The sequence below is a fragment of the Panulirus ornatus genome, chromosome 1, assembly GCF_036320965.1.
Source record: "Panulirus ornatus isolate Po-2019 chromosome 1, ASM3632096v1, whole genome shotgun sequence".
Classification (NCBI taxonomy): Eukaryota; Metazoa; Arthropoda; class Malacostraca; order Decapoda; family Palinuridae; genus Panulirus; species Panulirus ornatus.
In genome coordinates, this window is record NC_092224.1 from 91,852,780 (window position 1) to 91,877,703 (window position 24,924).

The window sequence follows — 24,924 nt, forward strand, 5'->3', positions numbered from 1 at the left end:
AATAAATCAAAGGATCAAGCTGTACTAGACAAATTGTTTGAAGTGCAGCATAAGGGCCTATCAATCCACGGACTTGAAATTTTACCATGGTGCACAGCTGTGTGAAAGTACTTTCTAGTCATCCTAGAAAAGTACATACATTCTTTCTAGCATTATGTTTATATGGGGATAGAGAAAGAACACTGCCTACATACTCCCAGCATGTAATAAAAGGCAACTTAGAGGGGCAGGAGCAGGTGACTGGAAATCCTTCCTTCCTGTATTGCTTTTCAAAAGAAGGAAAGAAGGTAAGAGAGGGAATTTCCCTCCAAGGCTCTGTCATCAGATTTTGATGCTACCTCACTCATGTAGAAATGGAGAGTATGTACCAGGGGTAGTTGATTGGTTGGTAAGGATATTCAATGTATGTATGGATCATGGTGAAAAGCCTGAGGACTGGCAGAATGCATGCATAGTACCATTGTACAGTGGCAAAAGGGGTAAAGGTGAGTGTTCAAAACTACAAAGGCATAAGTTTGTTGAGTACTTCTGGGAAGTTATATGGGAGGGTATTGAATGAGAGGGTGAAGGCATGTACAGAGAATCATACTGGGAAAGAGCAGTGTGGTTTCAGAAGTGGTAGAGGATGAGTGTATCAGGTGTTTCCTTTGAATGTGAGAAATACTTAGAAAAACAGATGGATTTGTATGTAGCATTTATGGATCTGGAGAAGGCATATGATAGGATTGATAGAGATGCTTTATGGAAGGTCTTGAGAGTATATGGTGTGGAAGGTAAGTTGCTAGCAGTGAAATGTTTTTACCAAGGATGCAAGGCATGTGTACGAGTAGGAAGAGAGGAGCGTGTTTGGATCCCTGCGAATGTTGGTCTGTGGCAGGAGTGTGTGATGTCCCCATGGCTGTTTAATTTGTTGATGGATTGGGTGGTTAGGGAGGTAAATGCAAGAGTTTCGGAAAGAGGGGCAAGTATGCAGTCCATTGAGTCAGTTGTTGTTCACCAATGAGACAGCTCTAGTGGGTGATTTGAGTGAGAAACTGCAGAAGCTGGTGACCGAGTTTGGAAAAGTGTGTGAAAGGAGAAAGTGTTTTAGATATCTGGGAGTGGATCTGGCAGCGGATGGAACCATGGAAGCGGAAGTGGATCATAGGGTGGGGGAGGGGGCGAAAATCCTGGGGGCCTTGAAGAATGTGTGGAAGTCGAGAACATTATCTCGGAAAGCAAAAATGGGTATGTTTGAAGGAATAGTGGTTCCAAACAATGTTGTATGGTTGCGAGGCGTGGGCTATGGATAGAGTTGTGCGCAGGAGGATAGATGTGCTGGAAATGAGATGTTTGAGGACAATGTGTGGTGTGAGGTGGTTTGATCGAGTGAGTAACGTAAGGGTAAGAGAGATGTGTGGAAATAAAAAGAGCGTGGTTGAGAGAGCAGAAGAGGGTGTTTTGAAGTGGTTTGGGCACATGGAGAGGATGAGTGAGGAAAGATTGACCAAGAGGATATATGTGTCGGAGGTGGAGGGAACAAGGAGAAGAGGGAGACCAAATTGGAGGTGGAAAGATGGAGTGAAAAAGATTTTGTGTGATCGGGGCCTGAACATGCAGGAGGGTGAAAGGAGGGCAAGGAATAGAGTGAATTGGATCGATGTGGTATACCGGGGTTGACGTGCTGTCAGTGGATTGAAGCAGGGCATGTGAAGCGTCTGGGGTAAACCATGGAAAGCTGTGTAGGTATGTATATTTGCTTGTGTGGACGTATGTATATACATGTGTATGGGGGGGTTGGGCCATTTCTTTCGTCTGTTTCCTTGCGCTACCTCGCAAACGCGGGAGACAGCGACAAAGTATAATAAAAAAAAATAATAATAATATATATATATATCTTTTCTTTTTCTTTCAAACTATTCGCCATTTCCCGCATCAGCGAGGTAGCGTTAAGAACAGAAGACTGGGCCTTTGAGGGAATACCCTCACCTGGCCCAATTCTCTGTTCCTTCTTTTGGAAAATTAAAAAAAAAACCGAGAGGGGAGGATTTCCAGCCCCCCGCTCCCTCCCCTTTTAGTCGCCTTCTACGACACGCAGGGAATACGTGGGAAGTACTCTTAATCCCCTATCCCCAGGGATAAGGGGATTAAGAGTACTTCCCACGTATTCCCTGCATGTCGTAGAAGGCGACTAAAAGGGGAGGGAGCGGGGGGCTATATATATACATATATATATATATATACATGCTTCTTACATGCTTGGTGAAATCAAGTGAATTAAACATTCAGGCTGCGACACTACCAAGAATATGATGTATCCCACCTACCAGCCTAATATATGCACATCTCATTATGCAATCATGTTTTAATTCTCAATATGTCCCATTATCTATATAAAACTATATACATTATCTTTTTCCTGCCTGGGCAGTGCAAAAATAAAATACTCTTCTTATGGCATTTTTATGGTTACTAAGTTGAAATTTACAGGTGAAGGATGTAAAAAAAAACATTTTCTAAGGTGCCTGTAGTTGCTTCCTGGTTCACTACTATGCTATTTACTAAGCCTAGGATTTTCAAATGTTCCAGACCAGGTATGACACACTTACAGTCAACTACTGGAAGCATCATCCGCCATATTCTGCATATCAGTCATCAATGAGTTAAATGAAAGATGTACAGATGCAATACCACACGTTTGTCCAAACTGTAATAAACAGCAAGCATGAAAAACCTATACTGAAAAACTTCAATAATTTTTTGATAAAAGACATAAACAGCTAAATAATGCAAAGGCTCCATAGTTTTACACACCAGGGCTTTGAGTATACACTTTTGGACTAATTTGTACCATTTCATCAACCACTGTATCAAGTTTCGAGGACTTACAGTTTCCCAAAGGACAATCAAATTTTTATCTACATTGGGTAATCATGAAGTAGCTGTGGGCTGCAATTTGGCCCAGCCCAGCACTGCAACATTTCTAAGGAGAGACAGGATTTTATAACCAGGCTGTGTTGCCAGGGCAAGCAATGACATATCTTTTTGTACAGCATCAGTGGTTGGATACTCCGTAGGAGTACAAAGGTGCAGTATCAGTTGTGACGTACTCCCATCATCTTATTACCTTACAGTTTAGAAAGTCATTTCTTTGTATTTTTCTAGCATGAGCACGTTGAATTTGAAATATACCTTGCTCATATTTAACCTTGAAGTTTACCTTATACGACTTAACGTATGTACCTCAAGGGTAAGTACCCTTAAGCCTCTGAACTCCCATAGGCCCTGAACCTTGCCAACCACAGGGTCTTGCAGTGGTTGGCATGGGACCTCTTGATACCCCACTTCACATGTTTGAAAATAACATTCTCCTAGCATTATGTACTTCCATTCAATACAAGGCATACATTATATGAAGATAAAGCAGTAAACTACTGAATAATAATAAGCTTATTAGAGGTCTGCACCAGGTGGTATATTAAGAAGTGCCAGAGTTAAAGGGGCTAAAAAATGCAAGCGATAAAAGCCCTTAATGAGGAAAATGATATTCCACACAAAAAGCCACTGGATGCTTCATATCCCCAAGGTAAGTCAAACAAAACACACACAAAAAAAAATCTAGTACAAAATTATTTTCACTACAAATATGGGATGTAAAAGGGGGGACTAATGAGAGCAAGAATGAAAGCAAAGTATATAAAATCAGAAAAGGGTATGTGAGTTTTGGGTAGCAAGTGTCGGTGCTTACACATTACAGGACGGTGCAGGAGCTCTTCTCACGGAACGGGTTGGCCTTCTGAGAGGTGAAGCCGACCAGAAGGTAGTCCTCTGCCTGATGTTCCGAGATGTACCTCTGTCGCAACAAGCACAGGGGCATCAGCAGAAGGTGCACACACATACACCCAAAAGTCATCTTTTCTTCAAATACCTTGTTTATGTAACCAAGGTTATCATACACATGTGTTTCATAATGCTGTGAATTGTCTACAAGTGTTTCTGCATGGAAAGTATATGGACCAGTGACACTTACCTCTGTCTTGGCAAGACAGAACACAGAATATGTAAGGGAAAATCACCAGAATAGTAGCACTGTGTACACAAGCACAGAAAGTATGTATCATATACTAGGCCACTTTTAAAGAAAATGCAGGCAACATTATTTTCTCTATTTCAGAATAAAGCTGGGTCACTTAAACTAAATGCAGGCAACATAATACTCTCTTTCATTATAATGCACCACATTACTTCTCTCCTTACAAATACAAACATGCACAAACAGAGGCATATGCACAACTGTGCTTGAGTGATATATATGCATACTTTCTTCAAAATGTATACACAGTCCACAAAGACACACATATATGCACAACACACACACATATACACACATGCATAGTCCATGTAGACACCATACATAAATCTTAGGTGTATGACAGCAGATAACATCTGAGAGATGAAGCCCCATGAATGTAAAACTCCCATACCCACAGTGAAATAGGTAATAACACAGACAGACAGACAGACAGACACACACACACACACACACACACACACACACACTCACATACAGAAGTCAAATGGGAAAAAAATAGATGCTAAGTGATGCAATACGATGGCACATCCATGCCAGCTCAGCAGACATATCAGGAATGTTAGGAAATACAAATGTCAGAGTGAAAGCAGTATATACAAACACTGATGGATAAGCAATAAATGGCAAAGAACTGGAAAGTTGGGATCACAATAAGGAAAACACGTCTAATATTGTTTGAGTAACAAAAAAAGCTTACTAAAATTTATAATTTCACCTGTTCTGCCCAGAAAGGTACAAAATAGTAAGGATGGAAAGAGAAGGCAAAGGAGGGGGAGGTTTTGCTCTCCTTTTAAAAGATAGCCACAAGTTTCTGGAAAAAGTGAAGGATGGCCTATTCTGACAAAAAAAATGGTAACAGTAACTATATTTTTTTTATTATTATTATACTTTGTCGCTGTCTCCCACGTTTGCGAGGTAGCGCAAGGAAACAGACGAAAGAAATGGCCCAACCCCCCCATACACATGTATATACATACGTCCACACACGCAAATATACATACCTACACAGCTTTCCATGGTTTACCCCAGACGCTTCACATGCCTTGATTCAATCCACTGACAGCACGTCAACCCCGGTATACCACATCGCTCCAATTCACTCTATTCCTTGCCCTCCTTTCACCCTCCTGCATGTTCAGGCCCCGATCACACAAAATCTTTTTCACTCCATCTTTCCACCTCCAATTTGGTCTCCCTCTTTTGCTCGTTCCCTCCACCTCCGACACATATATCCTCTTGGTCAATCTTTCCTCACTCATTCTCTCCATGTGCCCAAACCACTTCAAAACACCCTCTTCTGCTCTCTCAACCACGCTCTTTTTATTTCCACACATCTCTCTTACCCTTATGTTACTCACTCGATCAAACCACCTCACACCACACATTGTCCTCAAACATCTCATTTCCAGCACATCCATCCTCCTGCGCACAACTCTATCCATAGCCCATGCCTCGCAACCATACAACATTGTTGGAACCACTATTCCTTCAAACATACCCATTTTTGCTTTCCGAGATAATGTTCTCGACTTCCACACATTCTTCAAGGCCCCCAGAATTTTCGCCCCCTCCCCCACCCTATGATCCACTTCCGCTTCCATGGTTCCATCCGCTGCCAGATCCACTCCCAGATATCTAAAACACTTCACTTCCTCCAGTTTTTCTCCATTCAAACTCACCTCCCAATTCACTTGACCCTCAACCCTACTGTACCTAATAACCTTGCTCTTATTCACATTTACTCTTAACTTTCTTCTTCCACACACTTTACCAAACTCAGTCACCAGCTTCTGCAGTTTCTCACATGAATCAGCCACCAGCGCTGTATCATCAGCGAACAACAACTGACTCACTTCCCAAGCTCTCTCATCCCCAACAGACTTCATACTTGCCCCTCTTTCCAAAACAGTAACTACAGGAAAGAAAAAAAAAAGGAGAAAGAAAAACATGATGGTACTGTTATTATACAATCCTCCATAGAATCATAGAGATCCAGAACAAATGTCCAATGAAAACAAGGAAGGAACAATCATGATAATACAGGAAACAGTACAGTACGCAGTTCTCTGGGATGGTAAAGTTATGATTATGGGGGGTTTCCATTATGAAGAGAAAGACTAGGAATTTAGATTCTCATGGTGACAGGGAGTCTTGGAGACATTTTTTTATGTACACATGTACACATGGCATAGTGCCATTGTACAAAGGCAAAGGGGATAAGAGTGAGTGCTCAAATTACAGAGGTATAAGTTTGTTGAGTATTCCTGGTAAATTATATGGGAGGGTATTGATTGAGAGGGTGAAGGCATGTACAGAGCATCAGATTGGGGAAGAGCAGTGTGGTTTCAGAAGTGGTAGAGGATGTGTGGATCAGGTGTTTGCTTTGAAGAATGTATGTGAGAAATACTTAGAAAAGCAAATGGATTTGTATGTAGCATTTATGGATCTGGAGAAGGCATATGATAGAGTTGATAGAGATGCTCTGTGGAAGGTATTAAGAATATATGGTGTGGGAGGCAAGTTGTTAGAAGCAGTGAAAAGTTTTTATCGAGGATGTAAGGCATGTGTACGTGTAGGAAGAGAGGAAAGTGATTGGTTCTCAGTGAATGTAGGTTTGCGGCAGGGGTGTGTGATGTCTCCATGGTTGTTTAATTTGTTTATGGATGGGGTTGTTAGGGAGGTAAATGCAAGAGTTTTGGAAAGAGGGGCAAGTATGAAGTCTGTTGGGGATGAGAGAGCTTGGGAAGTGAGTCAGTTGTTGTTCGCTGATGATACAGCGCTGGTGGCTGATTCATGTGAGAAACTGCAGAAGCTGGTGACTGAGTTTGGAAAAGTGTGTGGAAGAAGAAAGTTAAGAGTAAATGTGAATAAGAGCAAGGTTATTAGGTACAGTAGGGTTGAGGGTCAAGTCAATTGGGAGGTGAGTTTGAATGGAGAAAAACTGGAGGAAGTGAAGTGTTTTAGATATCTGGGAGTGGATCTGGCAGCGGATGGAACCATGGAAGCGGAAGTGGATCATAGGGTGGGGGAGGGGGCGAAAATCCTGGGGGCCTTGAAGAATGTGTGGAAGTCGAGAACATTATCTCGGAAAACAAAAATGGGTATGTTTGAAGGAATAGTGGTTCCAACAATGTTGTATGGTTGCGAGGCGTGGGCTATGGATAGAGTTGTGCGCAGGAGGATGGATGTGCTGGAAATGAGATGTTTGAGGACAATGTGTGGTGTGAGGTGGTTTGATCGAGTTAGTAACGTAAGGGTAAGAGAGATGTGTGGAAATAAAAAGAGCGTGGTTGAGAGAGCAGAAGAGGGTGTTTTGAAGTGGTTTGGGCACATGGAGAGGATGAGTGAGGAAAGATTGACCAAGAGGATATATGTGTCGGAGGTGGAGGGAACAAGGAGAAGAGGGAGACCAAATTGGAGGTGGAAAGATGGAGTGAAAAAGATTTTGTGTGATCGGGGCCTGAACATGCAGGAGGGTGAAAGGAGGGCAAGGAATAGAGTGAATTGGAGCGATGTGGTATACCGGGGTTGACGTGCTGTCAGTGGATTGAAGCAGGGCATGTGAAGCGTCTGGGGTAAACCATGGAAAGCTGTGTAGGTATGTATATTTGCGTGTGTGGACGTATGTATATACATGTGTATGGGGGGGGTTGGGCCATTTCTTTCGTCTGTTTCCTTGCGCTACCTCGCAGACGCGGGAGACAGCGACAAAGTATAATAAATATAAAATAAATGATAATTTCCTACGCCAGCATGTCACTGAAAACACCAAGATGAGAGAGATGATACACCATTACCAGAAACTTTTCTTCAAACAGCATGGATATTGGAGAATATCATATATGATATACCAATTGGATAAGTGATCTGTAATGCTGAAGTTTTTCTATTTGGTAAGTGAGGAAGTTAAAAGAGCAGTGATGAGACAAGACCCAAAGAGGTGATGTAACTCTGGTTTAAGGTTCTCTAAAATCTACAAAGGAGCAGAAACTTAGGTACATATAGCCTCAAATATAGAGGGAATGTTAAAAAAGAATGCAGCATTAGTATCATAACCAAGGAAGTTAGATGGTACTGCAAAGAAAGTAAGGGCTCAAAAATTAGGAAAGTTTGAATTTCAGATCCTCAAGAGGATACTCTATAGTGTTCTGGAGTAATCAAGTCTCACCCCACCTGCTCATGTTGACCTTGTTATTATACAAAATCTTAGGGGTGGAACAAAAGGGGGAGGAATTGCCTAATTCCATCAGGGAAATACTTTTCTTTTTTTTCATTATTCACAAACACTTGAGGTATTTTATTTATTTATTATACTTTGTCGCCGTCTCCCGCGTTTGCGAGGTAGCACAAGGAAACAGACGAAAGAAATGGCCCAACCCGCCCCATACACATGTATATACATACGTCCACACACGCAAATATACATACCTACACAGCTTTCCATGGTTTACCCCAGACGCTTCACATGCCTTGATTCAATCCACTGACAGCACGTCAACCCCGGTATACCACATCGCTCCAATTCACTCTATTCCTTGCCCTCCTTTCACCCTCCTGTATGTTCAGGCCCCGATCACACAAAATCTTTTTCACTCCATCTTTCCACCTCCAATTTGGTCTCCCTCTTCTCCTCGTTCCCTCCACCTCCGACACATATATCCTCTTGGTCAATCTTTCCTCACTCATTCTCTCCATGTGCACAAACCACTTCAAAACACCCTCTTCTGCTCTCTCAACCACGCTCTTTTTATTTCCACACATCTCTCTTACCCTTACGTTACTCACTTGATCAAACCACCTCACACCACACATTGTCCTCAACCATCTCATTTCCAGCACATCCATCCTCCTGCGCACAACTCTATCCATAGCCCACGCCTCGCAACCATACAACATTGTTGGAACCACTATTCCTTCAAACATACCCATTTTTGCTTTCCGAGATAATGTTCTCGACTTCCACACATTCTTCAAGGCCCCCAGAATTTTCGCCCCCTCCCCCACCCTATGATCCACTTCCGCTTCCATGGTTCCATCCGCTGCCATATCCACTCCCAGATATCTAAAACACTTCACTTCCTCCAGTTTTTCTCCATTCAAACTCACCTCCCAATTGACTTGACCCTCAACCCTACTGTACCTAATAACCTTGCTCTTATTCACATTTACTCTTAACTTTCTTCTTTCACACACTTTACCAAACTCAGTAACCAGCTTCTGCAGTTTCTCACATGAATCAGCCACCAGCGCTGTATCATCAGCGAACAACAACTGACTCACTTCCCAAGCTCTCTCATCCCTAGGTGTGCTAGGGTTTTAGTTTTTCAAACAATGTGAGAGCCCCACTGCCTTTGGAAAACACTGTGCTGGAGTTGCCCTTTGCCAGTGGCCTGTCAAGGGTCAGGCAATAAAGGCGAAGAAGTGACAATCATGTCCACCAGTTATGTCAGCAGAGAGTAAGAGCGATAAGTGACTGAGTGCGATGGCTCTGAATGTTAATGACATGACTGGTGACATAAAACGGATGAAGCTTGTGGAGAAATTGAAAAGTTACAGTTTGGATATGCTTGGGACTGGGGAAATCCATATCCTTGGGCAGGATATATGGAGGGAAACTGGAAAACATGAATGCAACCTGTGGTAAGGCACAGAAAGAGGAGTGGTATGAACAGTAATGAATGAAATTTATCAGTAAAAAAGGAAGGATATACAATTGTGTATCATTGAGAGCATAGAAGGGTGTCACATAGCATGGATGGAATGGGTGAAGGTAAGTATGGGTGAAAGGAAACAGTGTAACTGCAAATTATGCAAGGGTATGTGTACATGTGCCTGTGAAATGAGTTCTGAGAAGAATAGAAAGGTGGCTGTAACTGGCAAATGTGGAGTAAATGAGAATGGAAGTTATCTCATGGATGTATGTGCTGAGAGAGGTTTATTCTTAGCTAACACCCTTTTTCATAACAAGATGATTCACAGGTGTACATTCTCATGGATGTATGTGCTGAGAGAGGTTTATTCTTAGCTAACACCCTTTTTCATAACAAGATGATCCACAGGTGCACATGGATGAAAAATGAAGGAAGAGAACAAAAAGGTTTGACTATGTAGCAGTGGATGAAAGGTTAAGAAAAGTTGCGCTGGATACTACAATTGCAAGAGGATTCTTTGGGAACCCTGACCATTTCGTTGTTCTTGTTGGGGGTTAAGATCGGGGAAAAGTGGAAGGATGGTATATGGAAGAATGGAGAGGTAAATGTGTTGACATGAGAAAAGATGAATCAGAAAGAATGCAAGGAGGAGGATGAAAGAAGGGTACAGAAAGTTTAGATGAAAGTGCAGTAAATGTAGGAATGTAGCTATGTTTGAATGGGGGGTGTTTAAAATGTTTAGAGAAAGACTGTTAAAGGTTGCAGAATTAACAGTTGGATACGAGGTTATGAGATATAAGAATAGAAGGGGGATATGCATAGTGGAAGGATGAGATTAGAAATGCTGTGGTAGAGAAAAAAATGGCATATGACAGATTGTTCAAAAGTAATGTACCAATGGAAGTTCAGCAAAGGTGGAGGAAAGAATATGTTTAAGTGGAATGTTAAGAAGCTGACAGAGGAAAACAATAAAACTGTAGATGAAGAGGGGCAAGTATGAAGTCTGTTGTGGATGAGAGAGCTTAGGAAGTGAGTCAGTTGTTGTTCGCTGATGATACAGCGCTGGTGGCTGATTCATGTGAGAAACTGCAGAAGCTGGTGACTGAGCTTGGTAAAGTGTGTGAAAGAAGAAACTTAAGAGTAAATGTGAATAAGAGCAAGGTAATTAGGTACAGTAGGGTTGAGGGTCAGGTCAATTGGGAGGTAAGTTTGAATGGAGAAAAACTGGAGGAAGTAAAGTGTTTTAGATATCTGGGAGTGGATCTGGCAGCGGATGGAACCGTGGAAGCGGAAGTGGATCATAGGGTGGGGGAGGGGGCGAAAATTCTGGGAGCCTTGAAGAATGTGTGGAAGTCGAGAACATTATCTCGGAAAGCAAAAATGGGTATGTTTGAAGGAATAGTGGTTCCAACATTGTTGTATGGTTGCGAGGCGTGGGCTATGGATAGAGTTGTGCGCAAGAGGATGGATGTGCTGGAAATGAGATGTTTGAGGACAATGTGTGGTGTGAGGTGGTTTGATCAAGTAAGTAATGTAAGGGTAAGAGAGATGTGTGGAAATAAAAAGAGCGTGGTTGAGAGAGCAGAAGAGGGTGTTTTGAAATGGTTTGGGCAAATGGAGAGAATGAGTGAGGAAAGATTGACCAAGAGGATATATGTGTCAAAGGTGGAGGGAACAAGGAGAAGTGGGAGACCAAATTGGAGGTGGAAAGATGGAGTGAAAAAGGTTTTGCGTGATCGGGGCCTGAACATGCAAGAGGGTGAAAGGAGGGCAAGGAATAGAGTGAATTGGATCGATGTGGTATACCGGGGTTGACGTGCTGTCAGTGTATTGAATCAGGGCATGTGAAGCGTCTGGGGTAAACCATGGAAAGCTGTGTAGGTATGTATATTTGCGTGTATGGACGTATGTATATACATGTGTATGGGGGTGGGTTGGGCCATTTCTTTCGTCTGTTTTCTTGCGCTACCTCGCAAACGCGGGAGACAGCGGCAAAAAAAAAAAAAAAAATGAAGATTTTGTGACAGGTAAATAAAAAGTTTAGGGAAAATATGAAACTGTACTCAAAAAATGTTAAAAAGGAAAAAAAAAGGTGAAAGTAAAAGTGGAAATGGTAATGTGTGAAGTAAGGAAAGTGAGTTGATGACTCAAAAGGAAGAGGGAAAGAGTACTTTGAAGAAAAGATGAATGTGGGAGGTGTGGCTGCACTTGTGTCATGCATGGGTATGGAGGATGGAAGGAAAAAGATACAAGTGCAAGAAGGGAAGTAAAAAGGGCAATAATGAGGTTGAAGGTAGAAGAGGCAACTGGAGTGGACAGGATTATGGCTGAAATGTTGAAGTATGGAGGACAAAGTGTAACAGAATGGATGCATTTGATATGCAATTTAGCATGGAAACAAGGTTGTGCCTAAGGATCAGGTGAAAGCTATCATAATAGCTTATGGTTCCTTTATCAAAAGAAGGTGCTAAGGACATTTGCAGTATTTATAGGGGAATAAGTCAGTTAAGTATACCAGGAAAGTGTATGCATGAGTGTTGATTGATAAAGTGATGCAAGTTACTGAATGTAGTATAGGTGAGGAGCAGGGAGTTTTAGGAAAGGTAGGGGATGTGTGGATCAGATTTTTGTGGCGAAAATGACCGAGGAAAAATATCTAGCAAAAGGTAAGACGTTGTATGTAGCTTTTATGGAACTAGCAAAAGCATAAAACAGAGTCAAGTGGAATGCTTTATGAATGTGTTAAGGATATATGGGGAAGGGTGACAACTACTGGATGGTGTGATAGCCTTCTATAGAGTAGTAAATGCAAGTTTAAGAGTGGGTGATGAATCAAGCAAAACTTCTGGTATACGTGTGGGTGTGGGGCAGGGCTGTGTGAGATTACCATGGCTTTTTAATATATTCATTTATTTGCTTTGTCGCTGTCTCCCGCGTTAGCGAGGTAGCGCAAGGAAACAGACAAAAGAATGGCCCAACCCACCCACATACACATGTACATACATACATGTCCACACACGCAAATATACATACCTATACATCTCAATGTACACATATACACACACAGACATATACATATATACACATGTACATAATTCATAGTCTGCCTTTATTTATTCCCATCGCCACCCCGCCACACATGGAATAACAACCCCCTCCCCCCTTGTGTGCGAGGGAGCACTAGGAAAAGACAACAAAGGCCCCATTCGTTCACACTCAGTCTCTAGCTGTCATGTAATAATGTACCGAAGCCGCAGCTCCCTTTCCACATCCAGGCCCCAAAGATCTTTCAATGGTTTACCCCAGACGCTTCACATGCCCTGATTCAATCCATTGACAGCACATCGACCCCGGTATACCACATCGTTCCAATTCACTCTATTCCTTGCCCTCCTTTCACCCTCATGCATGTTTAGGGCCCAATCACTAAAAATCTTTTTCACTCCATCTTTCCACCTCCAATTTGGTCTCCCACTTCTCGTTCCCTCCACCTCCGACACATATATCCTCTTGGTCAATCTTTCCTCACTCATTCTCTCCATGTGACCAAACCATTTCAAAACACCCTCTTCTGCTCTCTCAACCTCACTCTTTTTATTTCCACACATCTCTCTTACCCTTACATTACTTACTCGATCAAACCACCTCACACCACATATTGTCCTCAAACATCTCATTTCCAGCACATCCATCCTCCTGCGCACAACTCTATCCATAGCCCACGCCTCGCAACCATACAACATTATTGGAGCCACTATTCCTTCAAACATACCCATTTTTGCTTTCCGAGATAATGTTCTCGACTTCCAAACATTCTTCAAGGCTCCCAGAATTTTCGCCCCCTCCCCCACCCTATGATTCACTTCCGCTTCCATGGTTCCATCCGCTGCCAGATCCACTCCCTGATATCTAAAACACTTTACTTCCTCTAGTTTTTCTCCATTCAAACTTACCTCCCAATTGACTTGACCCTCAACCCTACTGTACCTAGTAACCTTGCTCTTATTCACATTTACTCTTAACTTTCTTCTTTCACACACTTTACCAAACTTAGTCACCAGCTTCTGCAGTTTCTCACATGAATCAGCCACCAGCGCTGTATCATCAGCAAACAACAACTGACTCACTTCCCAAGCTCTCTCATCCACAACAGACTGCATACTTGCCCATCTTTCCAAAACTCTTGCATTCACCTCCTTAACAACCCCATCCATAAACAAATTAAACAACCATGGAGACATCACATGGAGTAATATGAGAGATGAAAGCAAAACTAAGGAGAGGGAATGCAGAGATGGAATGTGGTGGTGAGGCATGGTTGCTGGTGACAAGCCTGTTTGTATATGATACTGGATTGTTTCCAGAGAAGTAAAGTGGAGTTACAGAAAGTTGTAAGTGTTTCAAGATGTGTGTAAGCATAGGTGATTGAAGGCAAGTAGTGCAAATGAAAGTAAAATACCTGTGTCTGAAAGGAAACAGAGTGAAAGTGAAAGTATAAATACAAATACCTATAGAGTGAGAAGAAAATGTACTGTACTGCATTATAAATATGGGGGAGAAAGACTGAAAGAGGGGAAAGAATTAAAGTATATAGGCATTATCTTGGGTAAGTTTGGTGATATGGAAGGAGGGATAAGGAAGAAAGAAGTACAGGGTAAAAGAGTCATTGGGTCACATAAGAGAATAACGTTGGATAGAGGTGTAAGAACAGAGGTGAAGAAAGAATTAAGGAACAGCATAGGCCTCCTAACCCTAAACTATGCAGCCAAAAACAGGGACTTGGAATAAGTCACAGAGGTCAAGAATCCAGGCTGAAAAAAAAAATAAGCCATGTGGTATGACTAGATGGAATAAAAAAGAGAAGAGGGGATGTATGAGACATTTGGTACGGCAGGGAATACAATGAGAATAAATTGTGGAGTGGGAAAGCAGGTGAAATGTAATACTTTGAGGTGGTTTGGGCATGTAGAAAGAATGCAAGATGGAGGTTTACAAAGAAAGTGTATGATCGTACAATTAAAGGATTGGTATAAGAGGCAGACCACCTACAACATGGAAAAATAGAGTAGAAGAGTACACAGGGGAGAGAAATGGTGAAACAATGAGTGGAATGGCATGTGTGAGAGAGGCATGTAAGGACAGGGATAAGTGGAGACTCTTTTGCCATGGCCATTCCCTTGATGAGAGTTCTGGAGGGAACACACAGAGATATAGATAGACGGATGGACAGATAGAAAAAGCAAAGGAGTTTCAAGATGTCCACTGAACATGCAAGGAACTTTCAAGCCATCCAGCTTTTCATAAACTCATCAATGAGAAAGCTGAGGAGGGAATACATGTCAATGAGAAAGCTGAGGAGGGAATACATGTCAATGAGAAAGCTGAGGAGGGAATACATGTCAATGAGAAAGCTGAGGAGGGAATACATGTCAATGAGAAAGCTGAGGAGGGAATACATGTCAATGAGAAAGCTGAGGAGGGAATACATGTCAATGAGAAAGCTGAGGAGGGAATACATGTCAATGAGAAAGCTGAGGAGGGAATACATGTCAATGAGAAAGCTGAGGAGGGAATACATGTCAATGAGAAAGCTGAGGAGGGAATACATGTCAATGAGAAAGCTGAGGAGGGAATACATGTCAATGAGAAAGCTGAGGAGGGAATACATGTCAATGAGAAAGCTGAGGAGGGAATACATGTCAATGAGAAAGCTGAGGAGGGAATACATGTCAATGAGAAAGCTGAGGAGGGAATACATGTCAATGAGAAAGCTGAGGAGGGAATACATGTCAATGAGAAAGCTGAGGAGGGAATACATGTCAATGAGAAAGCTGAGGAGGGAATACATGTCAATGAGAAAGCTGAGGAGGGAATACATGTCAATGAGAAAGCTGAGGAGGGAATACATGTCAATGAGAAAGCTGAGGAGGGAATACATGTCAATGAGAAAGCTGAGGAGGGAATACATGTCAATGAGAAAGCTGAGGAGGGAATACATGTCAATGAGAAAGCTGAGGAGGGAATACATGTCAATGAGAAAGCTGAGGAGGGAATACATGTCAATGAGAAAGCTGAGGAGGGAATACATGTCAATGAGAAAGCTGAGGAGGGAATACATGTCAATGAGAAAGCTGAGGAGGGAATACATGTCAATGAGAAAGCTGAGGAGGGAATACATGTCAATGAGAAAGCTGAGGAGGGAATACATGTCAATGAGAAAGCTGAGGAGGGAATACATGTCAATGAGAAAGCTGAGGAGGGAATACATGTCAATGAGAAAGCTGAGGAGGGAATACATGTCAATGAGAAAGCTGAGGAGGGAATACATGTCAATGAGAAAGCTGAGGAGGGAATACATGTCAATGAGAAAGCTGAGGAGGGAATACATGTCAATGAGAAAGCTGAGGAGGGAATACATGTCAATGAGAAAGCTGAGGAGGGAATACATGTCAATGAGAAAGCTGAGGAGGGAATACATGTCAATGAGAAAGCTGAGGAGGGAATACATGTCAATGAGAAAGCTGAGGAGGGAATACATGTCAATGAGAAAGCTGAGGAGGGAATACATGTCAATGAGAAAGCTGAGGAGGGAATACATGTCAATGAGAAAGCTGAGGAGGGAATACATGTCAATGAGAAAGCTGAGGAGGGAATACATGTCAATGAGAAAGCTGAGGAGGGAATACATGTCAATGAGAAAGCTGAGGAGGGAATACATGTCAATGAGAAAGCTGAGGAGGGAATACATGTCAATGAGAAAGCTGAGGAGGGAATACATGTCAATGAGAAAGCTGAGGAGGGAATACATGTCAATGAGAAAGCTGAGGAGGGAATACATGTCAATGAGAAAGCTGAGGAGGGAATACATGTCAATGAGAAAGCTGAGGAGGGAATACATGTCAATGAGAAAGCTGAGGAGGGAATACATGTCAATGAGAAAGCTGAGGAGGGAATACATGTCAATGAGAAAGCTGAGGAGGGAATACATGTCAATGAGAAAGCTGAGGAGGGAATACATGTCAATGAGAAAGCTGAGGAGGGAATACATGTCAATGAGAAAGCTGAGGAGGGAATACATGTCAATGAGAAAGCTGAGGAGGGAATACATGTCAATGAGAAAGCTGAGGAGGGAATACATGTCAATGAGAAAGCTGAGGAGGGAATACATGTCAATGAGAAAGCTGAGGAGGGAATACATGTCAATGAGAAAGCTGAGGAGGGAATACATGTCAATGAGAAAGCTGAGGAGGGAATACATGTCAATGAGAAAGCTGAGGAGGGAATACATGTCAATGAGAAAGCTGAGGAGGGAATACATGTCAATGAGAAAGCTGAGGAGGGAATACATGTCAATGAGAAAGCTGAGGAGGGAATACATGTCAATGAGAAAGCTGAGGAGGGAATACATGTCAATGAGAAAGCTGAGGAGGGAATACATGTCAATGAGAAAGCTGAGGAGGGAATACATGTCAATGAGAAAGCTGAGGAGGGAATACATGTCAATGAGAAAGCTGAGGAGGGAATACATGTCAATGAGAAAGCTGAGGAGGGAATACATGTCAATGAGAAAGCTGAGGAGGGAATACATGTCAATGAGAAAGCTGAGGAGGGAATACATGTCAATGAGAAAGCTGAGGAGGGAATACATGTCAATGAGAAAGCTGAGGAGGGAATACATGTCAATGAGAAAGCTGAGGAGGGAATACATGTCAATGAGAAAGCTGAGGAGGGAATACATGTCAATGAGAAAGCTGAGGAGGGAATACATGTCAATGAGAAAGCTGAGGAGGGAATACATGTCAATGAGAAAGCTGAGGAGGGAATACATGTCAATGAGAAAGCTGAGGAGGGAATACATGTCAATGAGAAAGCTGAGGAGGGAATACATGTCAATGAGAAAGCTGAGGAGGGAATACATGTCAATGAGAAAGCTGAGGAGGGAATACATGTCAATGAGAAAGCTGAGGAGGGAATACATGTCAATGAGAAAGCTGAGGAGGGAATACATGTCAATGAGAAAGCTGAGGAGGGAATACATGTCAATGAGAAAGCTGAGGAGGGAATACATGTCAATGAGAAAGCTGAGGAGGGAATACATGTCAATGAGAAAGCTGAGGAGGGAATACATGTCAATGAGAAAGCTGAGGAGGGAATACATGTCAATGAGAAAGCTGAGGAGGGAATACATGTCAATGAGAAAGCTGAGGAGGGAATACATGTCAATGAGAAAGCTGAGGAGGGAATACATGTCAATGAGAAAGCTGAGGAGGGAATACATGTCAATGAGAAAGCTGAGGAGGGAATACATGTCAATGAGAAAGCTGAGGAGGGAATACATGTCAATGAGAAAGCTGAGGAGGGAATACATGTCAATGAGAAAGCTGAGGAGGGAATACATGTCAATGAGAAAGCTGAGGAGGGAATACATGTCAATGAGAAAGCTGAGGAGGGAATACATGTCAATGAGAAAGCTGAGGAGGGAATACATGTCAATGAGAAAGCTGAGGAGGGAATACATGTCAATGAGAAAGCTGAGGAGGGAATACATGTCAATGAGAAAGCTGAGGAGGGAATACATGTCAATGAGAAAGCTGAGGAGGGAATACATGTCAATGAGAAAGCTGAGGAGGGAATACATGTCAATGAGAAAGCTGAGGAGGGAATACATGTCAATGAGAAAGCTGAGGAGGGAATACATGTCAATGAGAAAGCTGAGGAGGGAATACATGTCAATGAGAAAGCTGAGGAGGGAATACATGTCAATGAGAAAGCTGAGGAGGGAATACATGTCAATGAGAAAGCTGAGGAGGGAATACATGTCAATGAGAAAGCTGAGGAGGGAATACATGTCAATGAGAGAGCTGAGGAGGGAATACATGTCAATGAGAAAGCTGAGGAGGGAATACATGTCAATGAGAAAGCTGAGGAGGGAATACATGTCAATGAGAAAGCTGAGGAGGGAATACATGTCAATGAGAGAGCTGAGGAGGGAATACATGTCAATGAGAAAGCTGAGGAGGGAATACATGTCAATGAGAAAGCTGAGGAGGGAATGCATGTCATCCCTTCCTTAGCTTTTGCCCTCACACCAACCCCTGACTTTAACTCTTAAGACATTCCAAAACCATTCTTCCACTTTGCCCTTAAGCTTTTTTTTTCACTCAGAACCAGATCACCCATGTTTCTTTCCTTAAAGATATTACCAATCTCCCCATCTTGGTTACACCTACACAAATTCAGGCACCCCAGCCTGAGCCTTTGAAGACAATAGGCACTCCTCATTTGGTTCCTTTTGTTCCGTATTTTAAAAACAAATACAAGAAGGGTGTCCATCCCTCCACCCTCTCACCCCAAACAGTTGCCATCGATAACACTCCTGTCTGCTGGCATATATAAATACAGTAATCAAGTGCATAAATAGGGAAATATTTTGCAAGCTGTTCGCATCCAACATGAGCATAAGCATGTCACTGCACTGAAAGAAACAAAGATCTCAAAGAGAAGATCTAGACATGGGTAATAAAGATGGCATCAGAATTATGGGAACCAAATTCCTGGGATTGGCCAGAGGCCTTAAATCTACAATGATGGAAGAGAGGAGAGAGAGAGAGGTAACTTAATCATAACTTTAAAGTTCTTAAACCATACTGATGAACTGATGATGGAGAGAGTGAGCATAACTTCAGATGTGAGAACTGAAAAAACCAAGAAAATAAAAATCAAGCAAAAAAGCTTGTCAAAAAAGATATAAAGAAGTAATTTTACAATAAAAAGTACTATAATGTGAGAATGGAACAAATTTTAGTAATGAGTGTGAATGTCAACACTTTAATTAATAAAAAGTTGTATAACGTCAGAGAAAGTTCAAGAGATGGGTCCTCAAAAGTGTAAAATCCTCTCCCTGCTCAGTATAAATATACAATTAACAACAAGTAATCAAACACACAGTCCTAAATCAAACATTAGATCTCAAACAAATATGCCAAAACAACAAACCATATGGATAAAAAAAAATGCATACCTTCAATACAATCACACTGCCAATTCAAACATACAAACATCAAGAGGACTCAACCATCAAATGATACATAAACAGTCTAAATGCGACATCTGATTCTGTTCAATGATTCACCCAAGGTATGACACAAGTAATGCAACTACCTAAACTAACATCTAGAATTACATAAGTTCATTACTCACGAGAATGTTCTTTAGAACACCTAGTATCAAGAGAGGATTATTGAAAGTTTATGCAAAGCAAAATCTACAGGACTGATGTTTGCATCAAGATTATACTGCTTATTACTTAAATCAACATTTGTTAATAACTATTCCTTACATTATCATAGAAAATCAAAAATACTGTCATATAATGCAAGAATTCTTCATGAGTACTTTAACTGAAATAAAAATCTGATGCCCTTGGTTCCCCTTTCTAGCAGGTTAACATGCACTACAGACATGCACATGCAGGTACACATCCTACACACACAAACGAACAAACACACACACACACACACACACACACACACACATACTCTCTCTCTTACCTCCTGGCAGTACTCCTGTATATAAAGGACACCTATTACTATGCTAATGTGCCCTGAACTTCAAAACATGAATCAACATAATGACATGATTACAACTGTAAATACAATAACAACAGCTTAAGTCCTCCTAATATTGAACTGCTGCTATACATGAAAATTTTTATCTTTTTAAGTACTCAGCATTCTCTCTGATGACTCAGTAGTAGTTAATGTTTCCTAAACTGACCGAATATGTCTATAAAGAGTAAAACAATGTATCTACAGACTCTGTACAAGCCATGAAGATGTACTGTCAATAATGACATATTAGTGAGAGATTAATAGTTCTTGAAAACACGTAGGATTCCTAACAGATCGCACATTTATACCTTAAGATGGGTTATAGCCTCCGAGGTTTTCATACGGTCTATATTAGCCTCCCTCTGCAACTGCTCTACGAGGACACGCAGCTGTTGATGATTCGACATCTGAAAAAAAAATACCTTGAAAAAGCAGATGTAAAATCTTTTTCCGAATGTTCTTTTATTCAAGTATTCACCTACTGACAATACAGAACTTCCAAAGCAAACCAACATTCTAAGCCTGTATTAAAATTCAAATCCTCAACATATTGTAATAAGGGAAGCTAGCTGGTTGACGGTGGCAGGCCTGCAGCATGGTGGAGGGGAGCCTGTCTGGCTGGTTGGTAGCCTGGGGCATGTACACGGCAACTGCAACAAAACATCCATAACGTGTGGTTGAAATTTTGCCATTATCTAAGCAGGTTGTGGAATAAGGATGTATACGGTGCACAGAGTCACAGTTTGTTGTGATGATATGGGAAATTCACAGCAGCAAGGGTAGTGTGGATTTTTGACATGAATCAGTGTGTTGGCAACTCGGCATCATCTGAGGGAGGCTGGCCATGTCACAACATACAATACCCAGAATTGTATACCAGGTTCTGGCCTGCTACATTGTGTCATGGATGGCCACATAAAGGCCCAGGGATCCCCAAGGGAGAATAAATGTGCTAAGTGAGATCTACCCACTTCTGCGGAGTGGTATAGAATCTTCCAAGTTGTAGCTTGACTGGATTTTTGGCTCTAAGCTGGAGAACCAAGTGGTTACTGACACTGACATTCAGTGCATACGGATGACCACAAAAATGTGATCGCTAAACGCTCATGAAAATTATCACCCCATAGATCTTGGAAATCCCATTGTTTTATACACCTCTACTGATTATGCCACATGTAACATCAATGAATCTGTCTTAATTGCTAATACTAAGAACTTTAATTTGTCCCTAAGCATTTTAAGGCTCATCCTAGCATTAACCAAATTGTTATAAGAACTGACAAAACACAAAAAAAGTTGTTCCATGACACACCCAGCTATCCAGGTCAACCTCCGCCACCTGACCCTCCTTAATCGCTCTCCCTTACAATGGTTATGACCAGACATAACAGACAGTGCTTGGCCTAGAAAGATTGGTGTTGGACAGCAGGAACCAACTGCAATGTTGGGATTTATATAACTTTGTTAAGTACTGGCACCTGATAAGGTGGAATGTCTCCGCATAACATATCATCCCACATGTATAGAAAAATTACATGTTAAATAAAACTGTATTAACTCCTACTAAAGTGAGATTTCACCTTTATATTGGGGAGAAAGAATACTTCCCACATATTCCCTGTGTGTCGTAGAAGGAGACTAAAGGGGGCAGGAGCAGTTTTTTCTTTTTTTCTGGAACATCCCCCCACCCCCCTTGTATTCAAATTTCCAAAAAGGGAAACAGAGGAAGGAGTCAAATGGGGAGTGCTCATCCTCCTCGAAGGCTCAGATTAGGGTGTCTGAATGTGTGTGGATGTAACCATGATGAGAAGAAAGGAAAGACAGGCAGTATGTTTGAGGAAAGAAACCTGGATGTTCTGGCTCTGAGTGAAATGAAGCCCAAGGGTAAAGGGGAAGAGTGGTTTGGGAAAGTCTTGGGAGTTAAATCAGGGGTTTGTGAGAGGACAAGAGCTAAGGAAGGAGCAACATTACTCCTGAAGCAGGAGTTGTGGAAGTATGTGAGAGAGTGCAAGAAAGTAAATTCTAGATTGATGTGGGTAAAACTGAAAGTGGATGGAGAGAGATGGGTGATAATTGGTGCCTATGGACAAGGTCATGAGAAGAAAAATCATGAGAAGCAAGTGTTTTGGGAGCAGCTGAGTGAGTGTGTTAGCAGCTATGATGCATGAGACCAGGTTATAGTGATGGGTGATTTAAATGTAAAGGTGGGTAATGTGGCAGTTGAAGGTATAATTGGTGCACATGGGGTGTTCAGTGCTGAAAATGGAAATGGTGAAGAGCTTGTGGATTTGTGTGCTGAAAAAAGAGTGGGGATTGGGAATACTTCGTTTAAAAAGAGAGATATACATAAGTATACGTATGTGAGTAGGAGAGATGGTCAAAGGGCATTACTGGATTACATGTTAATTGATAGGTGTGTAAAAGAGAGACTTTTGGATGTTAATGTACTGAGAGGGGCAACTGGAGGGATGTCTGATCACTATCATGTGGAGGTGAAGGTGAAGATTTGTAGAGGTTTTCATAAAAGAAGAGGGAATGTTGGGGAGAAGAGAATGGTGAGAGTAAGTGAGCTTGGAAAGGAGACGTGTGTGAGGAAGTACCAGGAGTGATTAAGTGTAGAATGGCAAAGGTGAGAGCAAATGAAGTAAGGGGAGTGGATGAGGAATGGGATGTATTTAGGGAAGCAATGATGACTTGCACAAAAGATGCATGTGGCATGAGAAAGGTGGGAGGTTGGCAGATTAGAAAGGGTAGTGAGTGGTGAGATGAAGAAGTAAGGTTGTTAGTTAAAGAGAAAAGAGAGGTATTTGGATGATACCTGCAAGGAAGGAATGCAAATGACTGGGAGACATATAAAAGAAAGCAGCAGGAGGTCAAGAGAAAGGTGCAAAGGTTGAAAGAGAGGGCAAATGAGAGTTGGGGTGAGAGAGTATCATTAAATCTTAGGGAGAATAAAAAGATATTTTTGGAAGGAGGTAAATAACATGTGTATGACAATAGAACAAATGGGAATATTGGTGAAGGGGCAAGTGGGGAGGTATTAACAGGTAGTGATGAAGTGAGAAAGAGGTAGAGTGAGTATTTTGAAGGTCTGTTGAGTGTGTTTCACGATAAGAGTGGCAGATATAAGGTGTTTTGGTCATGGTTGTGTGTGAAATAAGAGGGTCAGGGAGTATGGTTTGGTAAACAGAGAAGAGGTAGTGAAGGTCTGTGGAAGATGAAAGCGGCACGGCAGCAGGTTTGGATGGTAGTGCAGAGGAATTTATTAAAAAAGGGGGGCAACAGTGTTGCTGCCTAGTTGGTAAGGATATTCAGTATGTATGGTTCATGGTGGAGTGCCTGAGGATTGGCGGAATGCATGCATAGTGCCATTGTACAAAGGCAAAGGGGATAAAGGTGAGTGCTCAAATTACAGAGGTATTAGTTTGTTGAGTATTCCTGGGAAATTATATAGGATGGCATTGATTGAGAGGGTAAAGGCATGTACAGAGCATCAGATTGGGGAAGAACAGTGTGGTTTCAGAATTGGAAGAGGATGTGTGGATCAGGTGTTCGCTTTGAAGAATGTATGTAAGAAATACTCAGAAAAACAGATGGATTTGTATGTAGCATTTATGGATCTGGAGAAGGCATATGATAGAGTTGATAGAGATGCTCTGTAGAAGGTATTAAGAGTATATGGTGCAGGAGGGCAGGGCATTAGCGAGGTAGCGCAAGTTAACAGATGAAAGAATGGCCCAACCCACCCACATACACATATATATATATATATATATATATATATGCACGTCCATACACGCACATATACATACTTATACATCTCAACGTATACATATATATACACACACACAGACATATACATATATACACAGGTACATAATTCATAGTCTGCCCTTATTCCTTCCCGTCGCCACCCCGCCACACATGAAATGAAAACCCCCCTCTCCCCGCATGTGCGCGAGGTAGCGCTAGGAAAAAGACAACAAAGGCCACATTCGTTCACGCCCAGTCTCTAGCTGTCATGTATAATGCACCGAAACCACAGCTCCCTTTCCATATAAAGGCTCCACAAAACTTTCCATGGTTTACCCCAGACGCTTCACATGCCCTGGTTCAATCCACTGACAGCATGTCATATATATATATATATATATATATATATATATATATATATATATATATATATATATATATATATATATATATATGAAATCTAGACACTTCAGACATCTGTTCACCAATGTGAAATAATGCAACGTACAAATACTCACATGCCGATTGTATAACATGATGAAAGCAGCCGTTGGCTTAGTCAAGACACTTCCACTAACCACTTTAAAGTATATTATGTCCTCATGGCTCTGACGTTCCACGGACAACTAAAAAAAAAAAGAAAAAAAAAAAGAAAAAAAAAAAAACTTTGCGTTCACTCCTCGATTCCCACTGTACCTAGTCAGCGTCACGCGCGCGTTTCAACAGACTGGATATTTCAACGCCAGCCAACTAAACTGCAGGGGTGATGAAAACCTTGAGAAGGACTGTGAGAGCCTCAGGTATCGATGGTCCTGGCCAGGTCAACCACAGACAGAGG

General features: G+C 41.8%; 1 protein-coding gene across 1 annotated transcript in view; it reads right to left on the minus strand.

Moving 5' to 3' along the window:
• The window catches only part of LOC139750818 (guanine nucleotide-binding protein subunit gamma-1-like), a 42,916-nt gene that overhangs the window by 7,867 nt on the left and 10,125 nt on the right, over nucleotides 1–24,924 (minus strand). Inside the window, exons 3-4 of the mRNA XM_071665627.1 lie at nucleotides 20,642–20,740; nucleotides 3,728–3,832 (exon numbers count right to left, since the gene is read on the minus strand). Of these exons, the coding sequence (XP_071521728.1) occupies nucleotides 3,731–3,832; nucleotides 20,642–20,740 (201 nt within the window). The 3' untranslated portion in view covers nucleotides 3,728–3,730. The remainder of the gene's footprint in view (nucleotides 1–3,727; nucleotides 3,833–20,641; nucleotides 20,741–24,924) is intronic.